The sequence below is a fragment of the Chinchilla lanigera genome, unplaced genomic scaffold (assembly GCF_000276665.1).
Source record: "Chinchilla lanigera isolate Chin_1 unplaced genomic scaffold, ChiLan1.0 scaffold00010, whole genome shotgun sequence".
NCBI lineage: Eukaryota > Metazoa > Chordata > Mammalia > Rodentia > Chinchillidae > Chinchilla > Chinchilla lanigera.
In genome coordinates this window covers 1248656-1265886 of record NW_004955411.1, presented here as the reverse complement: position 1 = coordinate 1265886, position 17231 = coordinate 1248656, and the positions used below count along the sequence as shown (strand labels likewise).

Below are 17231 nucleotides of genomic sequence, written 5' to 3'. Positions count from 1 at the left end.
GAATTTGGGATCCTCCTGCCTCAGTCACCCAGAGCGCTAGGATTACAGGCATGTGCCACCTCTCTACCCAGTCTCTGTCATCCCATTCTCATAAGCACTCTCCCCAAGGCCTCTGCTCCTACTTCTTCACTAACCTCCCCGGGGCGTTACAGGGGAAGGCTGTTGTCTGCACTGGCAAAGTCACTGGTGCGCTGTCTGCACGGCTGCCTGGATGTCCTCCTCCTGTTATTAACTTGGCCTCCTTCGCTAAACTTATCACGGCTGTGTCCCTGACACCAGCTCAGCTCTCTGACCTGGACTCTGCTCAGCATTGCAGCTGGGTATTCGAGCCCTCCAAGCTTGGCTGCCCTTCTTTATGCTACAGCTGAAATGTATTGCCCCTGTGGTTCAGGTCCGTGAACCCCACAGTCACTCCCTCCACACTTGTCCCTGGCTGGACGCATCCTTTATCTTCCCGCTGCTCTGCGTCACTCTTGCTGCACCCCACGCCCGTCTACCCCACCCTCTCACCGCTGCACCAGGGGCTCCTTCTAAGCAGCCTCCCTGTTCCCAGCCTTGCCCCTGCTGTAAAGTCTGTTTCTAACGTACAGCTGTGTAGTCCTTTTAAAACACAATGAGATCGCATTATCACTGTAGCTTAGCACCCTCTAACAACTCACCATCTTACTTAGAAAGAAACGAGGTGAGGGGCTGGGGATTTAGCTCAGCGGCAAAGCGCCTGCCTGGCAAGTGCAAGGTCGTGAGTTCGGTTCCCGGTACCGGAGAAAAACCAAAACAAAAAAAAAAAAAAAAAAAAAAAAAAAAAAAACAAGAAAAAAACGAGGTGTGGTGGTCCCTCTCCCTCCCCATTGCCTTCCATCCTCCCTTCCGTGTTCCCGGAATGTGCCCTAGCGGGTCCCTGGTGCCCTGGCCCGGTCCTGAGGGCCCTGTGGGAGATTTCAGTTCTTCTCAGTAGGACCTTGTGTCCAGGAGACCTTCCTGCACAACCTTCCTCCTCCTCAGTCCCAGGAACCCAGGAGCTCCCTATACTACTTGAATTTTCCCACAGAAGCCCTTATCATCTTATAATGTATTACCTAGTTTACTCCTAACTTTCACGTCTTGTCTTCTGCCTGGAGAAATTATGCTCAAAGACAGCAGGGATTCTGACTTCTTGTCTGTTATACTTTAAGTAGTGTGTGGCACCTACTAGTTGATCACCCAATTGCTATTAGCCTTTAGAACTAGTTCTGGCCGGATGTGGTGGTGCACGCACATGTGTAATCCTAACACTTTCAGGTCTGAGGCAGGGGGATCCCTGTGAGTTCAAGGCCAACCCGGGCTACATGGTGAGTTCAGAGGCTGCCTGCACCACACAGGGAGACCCTACCTCAAAAACAAAAACAAAAACAAAAACAAACAAAAGACTAGTTCTAACTCTTTGGGGAAGATGCCTAGAAGGGGAATAGCTGGGTTGAGTGGAATTTCTAATTTTACTTTTCTGGGGAATCGCTGTAAGTGGTTGCTCTAGTTTACATTCCCACTAGCACTACAGAAGGGTCCTGGACTCTGCCTCAGCCTCACTAGCATTTGTTCTTACCTGATTTCCTGCTATGGGCATTCTTTCTGGAGTGAGATGGAACCTCAGAGTTGTTTTAATTTGTATTCCTCTGGGGATCAGAGGTGTTTTGAGCATTTTTCTTGTATTTATTGGCCACTTGCACTTCTTGTGAGAAGGGTCTTTTCATTTCACTTGCCCAGTTTTTGATTTGCTCTATTATTTTGGGGGTCTAATTACTTGAGTTTTTTATATATTCTGGCTATTAGCTCTCTGTCTAAGAAACAGCTGGTAATTTTTTTCCCACTCTGCCATACGGAAGGATAAACATCAGTCATTTATAAAAAAAACAAATACACCTGGAGACCTTAATGTTAAGTGCAGTAAATTAGATGTACAAGGTTAAATGTAACATGCTTTTTTCTCTTCATATGAGAAACCCAAAATATAAATAAAGAGCAAAGTGAAAGATAATAAGAGGGAGGCAGATCTTTCTCCAGTGGGAGGGGGTCAAGAGATGGAAGGAAAGATGGGGGAAGGGGAGGGAAGGAAATGGACAGAATCGGGTTTGTTGTGCACACGGAGTGTAATCATTACGTACTGTGACATGTACTAATGAAACGTACACACTGAAGGACATCCAGTTCTAGAAACACCACTGTTAGCTGGATGTCTCCACCACAATTACCAAACTAACGCCTAGACGGGCTCCCTTGTCACCCAGCAGAGAGCCTTGCGACCTGCAGCTTGGTTTGCCCTTCAGCCAAAATCCTGCTGAACTGCAGACTTCCTTTCACTTACCACGAGTATGAAACTTAATAGTCGTACAAACCTACATATGCATGTGGCTGAAAAACAGGAAGAATGTTTAACTTTTCTAAAAATCATTATAGTAAAGGACATGTTGCCTCTGGTCCCCCTAAAATCTGCACCCCCCTTTGAACTCTCTAATCCCGTCATTCTCCCGTGCCTGGAGCAGTGTGGGGTCCTTGTTTGTGAATGTCCTTAATCAAATTCAACGACCTTTATAAGCTTGATGGTCATTTTTTCTTTGGGGCCCAGCCAAAGGTCAAGCAGTGCCAAATGCGGTAAGCAAATTGGAGGAGGACACCCCATAATGTCTTCCTGGTCCTGCATTTCGGGGGGGGGGCATTTTGAAGGGGGTATAATGGCAGTATATCTTTTATTATAGTGACATTTTTATTTAAGCATTCACTCTATATTTTCCTGAGCATTAATGTTTTCTTTTTTGTATATACATTTATACATAGTGTTTTGGTTACTTTTCTCTTGCTGCTGAGACAAAATATCCAATGCCCAAAATGAAGGAAGGAAAGGATTATTTAGCTTACAGTTTGTAGAGGTTTCAGTCCATACTTGGTTGGCTCCTTGGCTCCGAGGCAGAAGGTAGCAAAGCAACAAGAGCAAAGGGGGAATGGCACCCGAACAGCAAAGCAGCCAGAGCAAAAGGGCAGAATGGCAGCAAGCACCCTCTTTCTCTGCCTTACATTGTAAACAGGCTATCCCCACCTAAGGGGCGTGTAGCTCTCACATAATCTCCATGCCCTCCTCTTCCACAGGCTCAGGATGTATACAAAGTAAGCACCCTGGCTTCCTGCTGAGCCACTTAGCCAAACCTCTAGACTCCCCAAGTTGACACAGTGTATCAACCATAACACATAGGTATTTGTTTTCTATTTTGTTGAGTATTTACTGAAACTAAGGAATTTCTTCATCTATTTCTATTGTTGAGTATTTATTGAAACTAAGGAATTTCTTCATCTGTTTCTATAATTGTGAAAAATAAAGTGGCTGAGTATGTCTGGAGTTCTTTCAGTATCTTCTAATCTGTTCCTCTGATACTTGGGTCTTGTTCTTTTTTAGCTCTTGCCATGCTGTTTTATCATGGTAACTTTGTAGGACTAGAGGTTCCTTTTGAGCCAGCTGCTCCCCTTCCTGGTATTTTCTTGAAAAAATTAAAAGCATCATATCACAGCAATGTATGCAACCCACATTTATAGTGGAACAGTTTGTCATAGCTAAATCAGCCCAAATGCCCATCAACCAATGAATGGATAAAGAAGATGTGTTGTTTTTTATGTAATGGAGTACTACTCAACTCTAAAGAAGGATAAACTTGAGTCATTTCTAGGTAAATGGATGCAACTTGAAATCATACTCTTAAGTGAGATAAATTGGACACATATGTGTAAATACCATATTTTTTCTCTGGTGTGAGAAGCCAAAAGTGTAAATAAGGACCAAAATGTTTAACAGATGTTGTGAAATATGAAGAAAATGCTTAATTGAGAAGGGGAACTAGGGAGGAGGGAGGGGGAAAGGAAGGAATGGAAAAGAAAATAATGAGAAAAGAAGGAAAAATTGGAAACAAAGCTTTTGTAAATAAGGAGGGGAAGAAGGGTTGAACAGAGGGAGGGGATTGGGAAAAAAAGAAACAAAATATATCATATACAGGTACAAATTCCTTGTGATGAATGTGATCATTAAGTATATCTAAAATGTACCAATAAACTGAATTCATTTTTTAAAAGTACCCTAATTGCTTCTTATTCTTATCTTTAACAGGTCATTGCTTTAGTTATGGACATATTTACAGATGTGGACATTTTCAAAGAAATAGTGGAGGCCTCCACTCGAGGGGTATCTGTGTACATTTTACTTGATGAGTTCAACTTTAATCACTTTTTCAGCATGACTGAAAAACAGGGTTGTCAAATTCAACGTCTCAGGGTAAGAATTCTCTTTCTCACAAGTATTTTTGTGCGCCATTTTCCTCTTAGTCAAGTTTTCAGCATGTTAAGATAGAGTATTCCAGAAGTGAAAATAAAAATATGCCTATGTACAGTGATGCAATGATTTATCACTGAAGGTGACTGAAAATAAATGCCTTCATGTTGTACTTTTCTGAGTTAATTTTGCTACCAGGCCGACAGACAGCCTTGAGCCCACGGACTGGAGTGATTCTGTGATCCATCTGGCAGAAGCATTTGACATAGTCTTCAGTTACATTTCATTTTTGAAGGAAAGACAAAATTTTAATTTTAGCCCTTTGGTTATCATGGTACTACAGCCTATAAAGGCTTCTCACAGTAGGATCCTAAAGCATTTATGAAACATTTTGTGTAAATGTACAGTGTTGTCTCCTTTTTAGTTATTTTAAAATGTAGTGTTTAGGTGATTATTTTTCCGCAGTATTGAGTTTTGAGGATAATTTTTGAAATTTTCTCTCCATGAATTTTGATGTGTCTTAAAAGTTCATTTCAGGTTAATATTTTTGATAGTAAAGTTTTGTATCGATATGCATTTCACTTTTCAAAATATCTCCTTTCTAGCTATAATTTTTACTTTATTTGTACATATAATTTTAGAACATTCGAGTTCGGACAGTGAGAGGCCAAGATTATCTTTCAAAATCGGGAACAAAATTCCATGGGAAAATGGAACAGAAATTTTTGTTAGTTGACTGCCAGAAAGTCATATACGGTTCCTACAGGTAAGAACATTGTGTTTGTGTTCAGTGTTACCCACCACTTAAATAATTTATTTATTTATTTATTTATTTATTTTTGGTTTTTCTCCGGTACCGGGAACCGAACTCACGACCTTGCGCTTGCCAGGCAGGCGCTTTTGCTACTGAGCTAAATCCCCAGCCCCTTAAATAATTTATTAGCTTCAGATTTTAATACAGTTGGCTTAGCTCTAGCTTCAAAATAAGAAGGGAACCCTTGGGTGAAGCTCAGAGTCCTGGGTTTTAGTTAAGGGTCTGCGTCTAAAGAACATTAATACTTCGGGCAAAGTACATTACTTCCCGAGCTTTGAGTTCTCCTCCAGAACACAGGGGCTGTCTCACGTCTACAGTGCCCACGGCTGTACTGTGCCAAAAGTGGGGTTTTCTCCGTGTGAACAGTGCAGAATGTGGATATAACAGTGGCTTATAAAAACAAAAGCTGTCTTCTACTTTGAAGAGACTATCAAATGGATTTTTCTAATTTCATTACTCAGAATCCAATCAAACCAAAACTGCAGCCCGATCCAGGTCATGTGGTCCAGGGTGTAGACATTGCCCAATCATCCTTCGGAAATCCCTGACATCCATCCTGAGTGATCTAGATAGTGAAGCCATATAAAGGCAACATCAGCAAACACTCTGGCTGCTGAGTTGCTAGGACAGTGTTACATTAAAGGTACAAGCAAGTCTAGGGAGGTTTCCTGGATGTGGACAGGAAGGCGGGAGGTGACTCTGTTGCCCGAATATATTGCTTAAATCCATTAGGGTGGGTCACGGACTGAAGGGTATGGCCTTGAGCAAGTTCCTTAATCCAGCCGCAGTTTGTTTCCCTCAGCTGTACAGTGAGAATAATCATACAGCCTACCTCTTGTCATCCTTGCTAGGAGTAAACGAGTTAATGCATTCCAAACTCTGAACATGAAATATTGTGTTACGACTTCATTTGGTCATCTTCTCCCATGTCCCCTTTAAGCTCAAGAACCTTTTATTTCTTTTAAACTCTTTAGTATTCCAAATGGAACCTTGTTAAGAGGAGAAATTGCAACTAGTGCCTACAGTTAGTGAGTCCTTTTAAAGTCTTCCTGTATGACTATACACTTGTTCCAACCCTAGTTTTAGAGAGTTTTTCATTGAAAATTTAATTAAAATTGAGTTTATTTGACATAGAATGGTGTTTCTTATGAAACCCATCATAATCAATGCTTTCTGTTTTCATTATTTAACCCGACTCTTAAGATTGTTTTCAATAGTGTTTACCGCAACTTTGTTTTGCCACCAGCAGTTTCTGAGAGCTGCTAAGAACTGTCGTGAATATTGCTGAGCTACTTGAGATTGATAAGGAGAGAAGCAAGACAAAACAGAACAAAACTCTGTGTCTTTCCTTCCCACCTATGTCATACAGTTCATCCTAACTCCTCACAACTCTATTCTCTTTGCTCTTTCAAGTTCATTTTAAATATGTGTCATCAAATATCTATCAGATTTTACGATTTCAGTGTAGACTGTCTTCCAAAGGCTCTGATGTCCGGAGGTGGGGCTTTAGGGGTGACCGTGGCCCGCTGGGCTCGTTGATGAGTGAGTTCACTCAGGAATGGGCAGCTGAGCGTGTTAGGAGGTGGGGCCTGTGTAGGAGAGGCGGACACCGGGCTGGGCATGAGCTGGAGGACTCCTTCCTTCACCCGCTGCTTCCTGACGGCCATGGAGTGAGCCGCTGTTCTCCGGCCAGCCCTTCCGCTGAGTGACCACGAGCGGAAGCTGTGAGCCAGTGTGAACCTCCCCTTCCCTGCCTGAGACGGGTGCTGGGTCTCGGCGGTGGGAACGTGGCTTAGCTGTCAGCTATTCCCATGTTTTTCCTAATTATCATACAGTTTTCCTATGCTAGGATGTAATAGTTATGAGCAATCTTGGTTAAAGTGTATATTTTCTTCTTATGGAAACATCCTTGGACTGTGTAGCTCGGTGGTAGAGTGCTTGCCTGGCGTGTGTGAGGCCCTGGGCTGAGAAGGATTGAGAACGCAGCCTTCGTCCCTCATATTCTAGCTTTGCTGCTGGCTTTCTCCTAGGAAGACCTCCTTTAATTCGACATCATTTGCATGGATGTCACTGAGGTCTAGGCCCCAGTGGTCACAGAGCAGTCTGGACTCTGCCCGCCCTGCAGTGAGACAGTGATGATTCACAGGTCGTGAGATTTCTTTGTCAAGAAAGTACAAACAGAGCTTTGCCGTAATATGGTACTAACACGGATGAGATGAGACTCTTACATCCTCTTTAATCAGTGTGTGTAAATGTCTTGTTTGATAGCCTTATTTGAAATTGTGAAAATCTGGAAAGTCATTAGTCAAGCTTTTCCCACAGATTGAACTGAGAAAGAATTTTGACGGTTTTATTTTTCGAATGTCTATAAAGGTTACTTTCTAAAGCTTTCAAATTGGCATCAGGTGTGAAGGTCATCATCTTTGAGACTCGTGCTGCAGCCCCTGTACTGTCTCCGCTTACACCCACCAGCTCTGCTGCTGAAGCCTCACGGGAATGCAGAGGTTTTAAAGCCACTGATTAGTATGTGGGTTCAAAACCACGCTACAGCTTTATGACTGACACGTGACAGTGTGGTGGGGGGAGGTGGGAATGTTTTTTTACTTGAGATATTTACATATTTGAAAATTAAACATTACTGAATGATTTGAAGTACAAAATAATAGTTTTTATGCTGTGTCTGTAGCCATTCTTGGTCTTGTCCTCCAGATGCAATCATTCAATCCCCCCCTCTTTTGTTTGAGATGAAGTCTCCTGATGTTACCCAGGCTGGTCTCAAATTCACAGTCTTCCTGCCTCAGCCTCATAGTAGCTGGGATTACAGGTTTGTGTCACATACAATTCTTCTAGCTTGTTCTTCTTTTGATCTTTATTCTGTTACCTTAAATGAAGTGATCATGCTTTTCTCAATTTATCAATTTCAGTTATCATTGTCTCTTGGCTTTTCGTCATGGTAATCGAGGAGTTTTATTCTCTGCTCATCCATACCCACTTTCTTTTCATGTCCTCCACCTTCCAACATAGTCTTATCACAGTTTTGTACTTAATCAGAAGTTCAGACTTACCTTATTTTAACTGTGTTACCATTCATCCTTGGAGTGATTTATGACATGTCATTTTTATAACAAATGTAATAATAGCTGTTTTTTTTATCATTGCCCTCATTTTCTGTTTACTGCTTTATTTCTGGTGATCACACAGATTTTGCAGTATATGAGTAACTTCTCCAAATGCTCAGTTATTGTAGATAACTGGTAACGCCCAACCTAGGCTAAACCACAGTCACAGCTAGGGTTCTAGTGCATCCCATATTCCTGATTTTTTAAATCTCATTTTTTTGTTTTTGGTTTCCATGTTTTTTTCTTTTCCCCACGTATATGAAAGTATATCCTCAGACCAAAGTTTATAATTCTAAATATTTCATAGTTTAGCTTGAGATCCAATTTAAGCCAAATCCTTTCTCCTCCAGATTTGGAAGGTGGTGCCTTCTAGGCAAAGCGCTGCCGTAAGTATCACCAGTTACTATTCCCAGTCTTCTCACGCGACTCTTGGTCTCTTTCTTGTGGTTTCCGAGATTTCACATTTTTCCTGTTAGTTTTTTGTTTTTTCGAGTGCGTTGTGGTGCAGTTAGGTTTGCTGGCAATCATCCTGCCGTGTTCGACGCACTCATCTATGGCTCTCCGGTTCCTCTTGGCAGAGCTCTCCCTGCATCCCCTGCACTTTAAGGTGTTGTGTTTCCATTTTCATCGATTTCACATGTGCTTTCTAACTTCCTTGTGACTTCTTCTTTGACCCACTAGTTGTTTAAAACTTGTTATTGAGTTATTAATACAAGTATATATGAATTTTTCAGTTTTCTCTTTATACTTGTAATCCAGAAAGATAGTTTGCATGATTTAAATCTTCTCCACGCTGTTCTGATTTCTTCCATCTTCTACTGCTTTCATTCTCCTGAGGCTGTGCAGTCCCAGGTCAGGGAGCTGTGCCTGGTGAGAGGCTTCCTGCTGGTGGAAATTTTCTGTAGAATTCCAGAACTGTGCCGGGCATCACATGGGGTGGATCTTGACAGCTCAGGTCTCTCTTCCTCTTCTCAGAAATCACTAATTGCATCCTGGGGGTCCTACTCTCAGGACCTCCTCTAATACTAATAACTTCCCAGAGGCCCTGCCTCCAAAAAAGCATGCACATAGATTTGGGGGATTAAGTTTCCCACACCTAAATTCCGGAGGACGTATTCAGGGACTAACAGAGGGAAGGGAAGCATTTTAGAGAGAACAGTGATGACAAAGACCCTGGGGCCAACATCTGGGGAACAGACAGGCCAGTGGCACAGGCGGACCTTAGGCAAGGAGAGTTTGCCTAATAAGATCCTCCTGATTGGGCAGCGGAGTCATTGTGTAAATCCAGGTTAGGAGCTGGAATTTTATTTTAAATTAAAGGGAAAATTCTTTGTAGTGGCATGAATGGATCTACATTTTGAAACAATCATTTCTGTTGTTCTATTCAGCGAAAAATAAGCAATAAAGAGGCCAAGAGTCAAGCTAGCTGTTACCACAGAGTAGTAGCAGGACAGTGGAGATTTGAGAGAGGTTTCAGAATCAGTCAGTGGACCTGTTTCTTCTCACTGGTGTAGGGAAAGTGAGCGCTGTTTTTATCTTGGGCCCTGATGGAGATGGTTGGCTACAGACTTACAAAAGTAAAATGTGGGAGCGAGCTGGGGGTGGGGGATCGCTGGTGTGTAGATTGGACACATGGAGACACCGCAGCTGTCGATTGGCTCCAAGCTCAAACTTGTCACTACTCAAACAGCAACACGAGGGGCAACTGCAGTCTAAGGCCCCGGCGCCAGCAATGGCCAGTGCTCGTGTCTGAGACTTAAAACTTGCGTCATTGTGCTTTTATCCCCTGCGTGCTTCATTTGCATGCAACATGGTAACCACGGCTCCAAACCAAGTTAGTGACTCCAGCAATAAAGCTAAGGGGAAGACCGTGAGAACCACGAGGGTTGTAGAAGGAAACCACTGCGAAATTGGACAGAATGAATTTACAAGTGTTATTTTGGGGCCTCACAACCAGTGATTTGGTTTTCTATTACTTTTCATGGGAAAAATATGTTCAATTCTGGAATTTTTCAGTGTTTGAACAAATTGAATTTGACAACCACCATATCACGATATTAGGTTTGTGAGAGCCATTAAAAATTGCAAGCAGAGGTTGGCCATTAACTCTGGAGAGCTATGGAAGGTCAGAACTGAAGATACAGACCCGAAAGCTGATAGCATGTAGCTGAACACAAACTGCATAGGATGACAGGGGGCCAGGAGTCCATCCCCAAGTTCAGAAGTGTATCTCATGTCTCTAGATTCTCAGATTTGCTTGTAGAATATATTCAATTGGATGTCTTACTGTCACTTGCATTTTTGTTACAATGTTTGGATTTATCAAACGGGCAACTTTTTTTTCCAGTTGCCACACGTTCACCTGTATCCATATCTTCTCAGTTGCCTAAGCTTACTACCTGGAGGTTATTTTTATTTCATAACATGATGTTATTTCCTATAGCTATAATATAAGCAAGAAACTCAATTCTTTTTCTTTTTTAAAAAATTCTTTGTCTTTCAAGTCTATAAAACTAAAAAAATTCTTCTAACATCTCTTTTTACTCTAATTTATTCAAATTTGGGGGGAAATCCTAAACAATCAAACTTTCTGCTTTGTTTCCAAGATCTCTCCCACTAGTTCACAACCTTTGTCTGGTCTTTACTTCAGCTAGTGCAGTCTGTTTGATATGTTTGACCAGAGCATGGTTATCACGGTGTCCTTTGCCTTTGCGTGTTTCTTCTTTGCTGCACAATTGTCTTTCCCCATCTTTCTCGCTGGAACTATTGTTTATCTGGCCACTATCATAATGTCGCTAAGCTCCCGCTTTCTCTTGGGATTTCCACATACTTGCAAACTATTTATTCAGTTACTTGATTTTCTAACAAGTAGCTGTATCTTTGTACTTGTATCTTTGACTAGGTTGAAAATTTCTTTAGTCAGTCTTGCTTGCGCTATTTCCTTGAAGCTGTTTCAGTTGCTCTCCCGAGGGCCTTTGTGAACATTTTCTTCATACTGTGCGTTCAAGAGGCATAACAGATACATTTGAGCATCATCAGAATGACAAGATTCTTAAATTGTACATTGCGGTTTGTGGCCCTTTACATATTTCAATGATTACTCTGTGCATTTAAAAAAATCTTCACTTTTGCCCGTGTTCCTGTTTCCCCTATATAAACAGGAAGATCCTTGGATACAGAGAGTTTCTCTCATTTTCCTGTTATATTAAATCCCATTGCATCATACATTGCTTGAGGAATACCATTTTTGAAATTTATTTTTTCTTGCTCAGTGACTCTTTATAATCCATCAGATAGGTTTTTAAAAAACATATTTAAAACCGTATATGAAGTTTCAAGGAAACTGTCACCTCTAAACTTTTGGAAAGGGATTGAAAGTTCCACAAAGTACTGTGAACTCAAGACAAACTTTAATTTCCCGGAAATTATATTTGTTGAAAAATCCTGCCTGGCATTTTGAGTGGGTTTATGAGGATTCAGCTCTGTGACCAGAGCACAGCGAAGTGTGCACAGTAGTGACTGGACAGTGGCCCACGACTTCTGTTTGCAGCTGTCTGGAACTAAGCAACACTTACTGTGTAAACCTTAAAGGGAACAGTCTGAAGGCACTGGGACTCTTAAAATACATGTATTCCCACAGGTCTGCACTGCTTTACCACAGGTCAGGACTCTTGGTGGTTGTAGCCCTTATGTTGTCTGTGCCCTGCTTTTGGATAGGAGGAAGCTGAAGCCCACATTCATGTGTCTGTAGCTCTGCAGAAGTCACACTTCCAACTCTTCCTCAAATACTGACTTCTCTGCGTAGTGCCAGAAGCATATATGTGAAATATAGGATCATTATTTTTTCACTCTCTCAGTTTTTGGTAGGTGCAGATGTAAAATGCACAGCACCCATTTCTTGGGGCTTCTGAACAGTAGTGTAAGAAATTGCGGGGCAGAAAGCCAGAACTTGAGTTGCTTTGTTACTTAATACACGAACATGGGAATACAAAGACACATGAACTATGGACCTGTGATGATTAAAAATATTTTAAGTTATAGCAGGATAAACACAGTTTTTCACTATTAAAGACCCATTCTTAGGAGGATCGTTTATTATCATCAGTCTTTTAACTTAGCCAAAATGAAATTTTCTCTGTTTTCTTTCAGTTACATGTGGTCATTTGAGAAAGCTCACCTCAGCATGGTTCAGGTAATCACGGGCCACCTTGTTGAGTCCTTCGACGAGGAATTCAGAACTCTCTACGCCAGGTCCTGTGTCCCCAGCCCTTTTGCCCAGGAAGAGCTGGCGAGGGCAAAGCAAGGCCACGCGCTCTGGGAGAACGGCGTGTATCAGCGCTCAGTTTCTTCCTTAGCCTCCATTTCCAGCCAAAGAAACCTTTTTGGTAGACAAGACAAAATTCATAACCTGGATTCTAGTTACTTGAAAGGCAGAGGGATGTATCCCTTCAACGAGCATGACAAATACGGGATAAGAAATCATGGATACAAACCTCATTTTGTGCCAAACTTCAATGGTCCAATGCGACAGTTTCAACCCAGTCAGATAAATGAAAATTGGAAAAGGCATAGTTATGCTGGGGAACAGCCGGAAACTACGCCGTACCTGTTGCTTAACAGGGCTCTGAATCGAGCCAGTAACCCACCTGGGAGTTGGAGGAGGCCTTCAGATAGTCTCAGCGTGGCGTCTTCATCTCGAGGGGGCTACACAGGCCTCCACAGCACAGCTGCCCAGAGTTTTGCGGACCGGCTTGCCCAGAGAAAAACAACAAACCTCCCCGAAAGGAATTCTAATGTGCGTAGGTCTTTCAATGGGACAGACAATCACATTCGCTTTTTGCAGCAGCGAATGCCGACCCTTGAGCGCACCACGAAGTCCTTCCTGCGCAGCCGGAGGATCGAGTCCTACTTAAATGATAACTCAGAAGCTGTGCTTGATGCGAACGGCTCGGCCTCGGGTGAGCGAGGGGAAGGCTGTGAGAGCCCCGAGAATCTGAAAGCCAGTGCCCTTTACTCCCACTCTCGCCTTCGTTCCTCTTTTGCATTTAAACCAACTTTACCTGAGCAGCAAGAAGTTAACAGCTGTACAACTGACTCCTCAAACTCAACCATCATTGGTTCCCAGGGAAGCGACACGCCTAAGCAGGCCCCAGACACCCCTGCAGACGCACAGCATCTGACACGAAAAGCTCTGCCTGAATCAGCCCCTGCGATTGCGACACAGTCAGAGGCACCAAAACCACATATGCTCCAGGCTCCCGAGCACCAGTTACCAGTTCTCAACCAAGCAGCGGCGAGCCGCACAGAAGCAAACCACTGTGTGCATGCAGTCCTGGGTGTGAGTACACAGACAGAAAAGCTCCAGGGTCAACAGCATGAGAATCTGCTCAAAAGACGAAGTTTTCCATCCTTTGACCCCTCAAAATCCAACTTAGATCATGGAAACAGTAAGAATTATGTATATAGCACACTCATGAGGAATCGAGTTAGACAACCAGAAAAACCCAAAGAGGATTTGCTGAAAAGTTCTAAAAGTATGCACAATGTGACCCAAAACATAGAAGAGGAGGACGAGGAGGAGGAGGACGTGATCAAGAGGGCCCCTCCAGGGGGCAACACCACCAAGTCCATTTCCATTGCTGCTTTACTTGATGTGAATAAAGAGGAGGCTAACAAGGAACTCACTGCAAAGAAAGATGTCAAGGGGTCTCCAAGCTTTTTGAAAAAGGGATCGCAGAAGTTAAGGTCCTTGCTTAGCCTTACCCCAGAAAAGAAAGAAAATCTATCCAAGAATAAAGCATCTGCATTCTATAGAATGTGTAGTAGCTCTGATACATTAGTTTCTGAGGGGGGAGAGAATCAAAAGCCAAAGAGATCAGAACCCAAAGTGGATTCATCTCCTAGGAGAAAGCGTTCTTCTTCATCAAACTCTCAAGGCAGCCTCCACAAGAGTAAGGAAGACATAGCAACCGGTAGCCCACCTCAGGGTGTCAGTCCTTGCTCAGATGAAAGTAATAAAATGAAACCTTCTCCACGTCCAGCTGAAAGAAAGTTCGTAGAGAAGGGAGGAGATGCTTCCACCCCGAGATTTAACACTGAGCAGATTCAATACGGAGATTCGAGGGAGAATCATGCAGTTGTTGCTCCTGAAAGAAGATTAACCTCTTCCCCAAGGCCAAAGCCCGGTGAGCTGCTGAGGTCTCACTCCACAAACCAGCGTGTTTACAGTCGTTTTGAGCCATTTTGTAAGCTCGAGAGCTCTATTCCGCCAACAGGCAACATTCCAAACACCAGCGTAAACCACCCGGAGAGAAAGTCCGCATCTATAGGCAACAATTACGGCAGGTCCAGCCCAATGCTGAATTATAATGCTGGTGTGTATCAAGCATACCAACCTAATGAAAACAAGTTTCGAGGATTTATGCAAAAGTTTGGGAACTTCATACACAAAAACAAATGAAATCCTGTAATCTCAAGTAGCCATGTGACTATTAATGTTTGCCCAAGGGATGCTGCAGACGGCTTTGTACCTTGCCAATAGATTTCTTAGGTGCAGAACTGTGGTATGATGTGTACGTTCTCCAGTGCAGTGCGGTGTGCAGTAAAGTTGTTTTATGTGATAAAATTAGTTACACTTCATTTCTTATAGATGGACTTTCTTTGTAAACACTTTTAGAAATGGTAATGGTGAAATAAATAGATGTGGTTAAGCTGCTTTCTGCACACTGAGACTTAAGTATTTAATTAGGAACTTTAGTGAAAACACAGTGTATGAATTTTAACCATTCATTCCAAAGTCCTTCCTCCCAAAGGAGTATCATATTACTAAAATGATGCTTTACGATATGCGTTTGTGGTATTTTCACCATCTCCAAAACTATAAGAAAATGGGACAAAGTTTTTAAATTTGTAACTAATTTTAAATTTTACAAGATAACTTGTTATATTTTATTAACTTTTTCTATGAAGCATTGTGCACCTATTTGGGCAAGAAGGGTATCGTTTAAGCTACGTAGCTCAGCACTCAGGCAAAGTGAAAGAGTACCGTCCTCCTGTGGCACGGGCACAGACCCAGCCCTCTTCGCTCGTCCTGGAAAAGCCGTCTTGGGCACACTTCTCCCTGGTCTGGGCTCGGGGAGCCTCTGCCTCACTGCCGCACCAGCTGCCCACTGTTTGCAGTTATTTCCTACTGCAAATTTAGAGGAAGCAGGAACTTGAAACACAAGGGGTACCTCTGTCCTTTAAGAGACGTAAGCTTCTGCCTAAAGTTTTATTGTAAATTAACATAAAATGCTGAGGTGTTTTATTTGCAGATAGTGTATGAAAGCGTAGTGTTTTCATAAGGGTACCCTGGGAAAAATGAGGAGAAGCTTCGTGTTTCCACGCCTGTACAACCTGGTTGTTTTTCAGGCTTTCTGTATCTGAAGTTGATGATGACATTCAGATGGTAAAATACCCTTTGCCTTAGAGTAATGAAATAAAACTTTATTATACATTACAGAGATTTTAAATTGGCTTTGATTCACGCACAAAGTAGAGAACCCGAGAAGCAATGGATCCTCTAAGCAGTGCGAGGTGCTTTTACAACACTTTAAATACATTACTTAACATCTTTGCCATGAGAGGCAGGAAATTATAAAACTGTGAGCTGCAGTCCAGTATTAATAGCTATGTCGTTAAAATAATTAAAATGATGGCATGACAATAGCTACCATTAAAATACTTTTCTGTGGTATTAAACCACCATGGAAAAAGCATGAGGGAAGAAAATATAACAGAGAAAAGGAAGCTTAAAATTTATTGAGCACTTAACTATGGAGCACACATGATTTAGGAACTGAAGTCACCAAAGGAAGGTTTTGTGGGTAACGTTATTCCCATTGTCTTCAGACAACTGAGGAGAAGACTGAAATGTTGAGACTCAGGTAGACAGTGTTCCAAGTGCATAACTAGTAAGTCATGGCTCTAGATCACTGTAGCCTTCTGTCACAGGGCCTCCCAGTTGGTCCAGCCCTGCCCTGCCCAGACTGCTAGGATGAAAGGGCATTTGCGCTGCTTCCTGACTCAGCAGCAGTCATTGAGGAGCGTGAGTTGACTCTCACCAGACAGCAGGGACACTCCAGGTTTAAGTTACTCATCGCGGATGAGGCTGGGAGATTGAATTGGGATTACATTCTGCGTGTAACTAACTGTGAAAATGACAGCCAGAGAAAGGGAGCCGGGAGTGAGTGGTAACTTTGAGCTTCTGAGCTGGAGAAAAGTCTACTCAGTGAGAGTGAATCTCAATGTTAACAGCTTTACCTCATTAAATGTTTACAATAACCTTGTGAAGCCAAGAGCTCAGAAGACAAAACTGAGCCTCAGGAAAGTGACCTAACTGTCCCGGAGGTACATAGCAATGAATTAGTGGAATTGGGTTTGAGCCTGCATTTCTAACCATATACCACACGATAAATTGCTGGCTTCTCCTCCACTGTGCTGAAGAACCTGCCTTCAAAGTAACCGTCTCTCTTTGGCTCTTCCTTCCCAGAGACTGCAGGAATTACAGATTTCAGAAACATGCCAGTAACCATACAGAGCTAGTGCAAATCCAGAATATATGCTCAGTTTTACAGCAGTCACAAAAGTAAGGATCAAAGCTCTCATTATAACACTGGAAATCCACCAGCATAGGATTGCATTGTTCTGGGAAAATGAATATAATCAATTTAAAAATTTCCCTAATAAGAGCATAAAACTAAAACTTTTTGAGGGAATTGTCTTCATACGAGAAAGGCAATCATGTTCACATAAAAATATTTAAAATAATTTTTTTCATCCATTCTTTCTTTACAAATTCCTTCCCCCTTCCATCCCTTCACCCTCCCTTGTTCCCCTTCCTGTTTGTACATGTTCTTCAACATCTCTTCTCCATTTTGATCCTTATTTACCCTTAGGGTTTCTCACACTCAAAAAAAATGTGATACTTAAACTTGTGTGTCTCATTTATTTCACTTAAAAGTATGGTCTCCCT

The 17231-nt window shown here is 42.3% G+C and overlaps 1 protein-coding gene across 2 annotated transcripts in view; it reads left to right on the top strand.

Moving 5' to 3' along the window:
• The window catches only part of Fam83b (family with sequence similarity 83, member B), a 57904-nt gene extending 40962 nt beyond the window's left edge, over positions 1 to 16942 (top strand). For both annotated transcript variants that reach the window (XM_005377589.2, XM_013510904.1), the window contains 3 exons: positions 4124 to 4288; positions 4927 to 5051; positions 12368 to 16942. In XM_005377589.2, the coding sequence (XP_005377646.1) occupies positions 4124 to 4288; positions 4927 to 5051; positions 12368 to 14678 (2601 nt within the window). In that variant the 3' untranslated portion in view covers positions 14679 to 16942. The remainder of the gene's footprint in view (positions 1 to 4123; positions 4289 to 4926; positions 5052 to 12367) is intronic.
• The last annotated feature ends 289 nt before the right edge of the window (positions 16943 to 17231 follow it).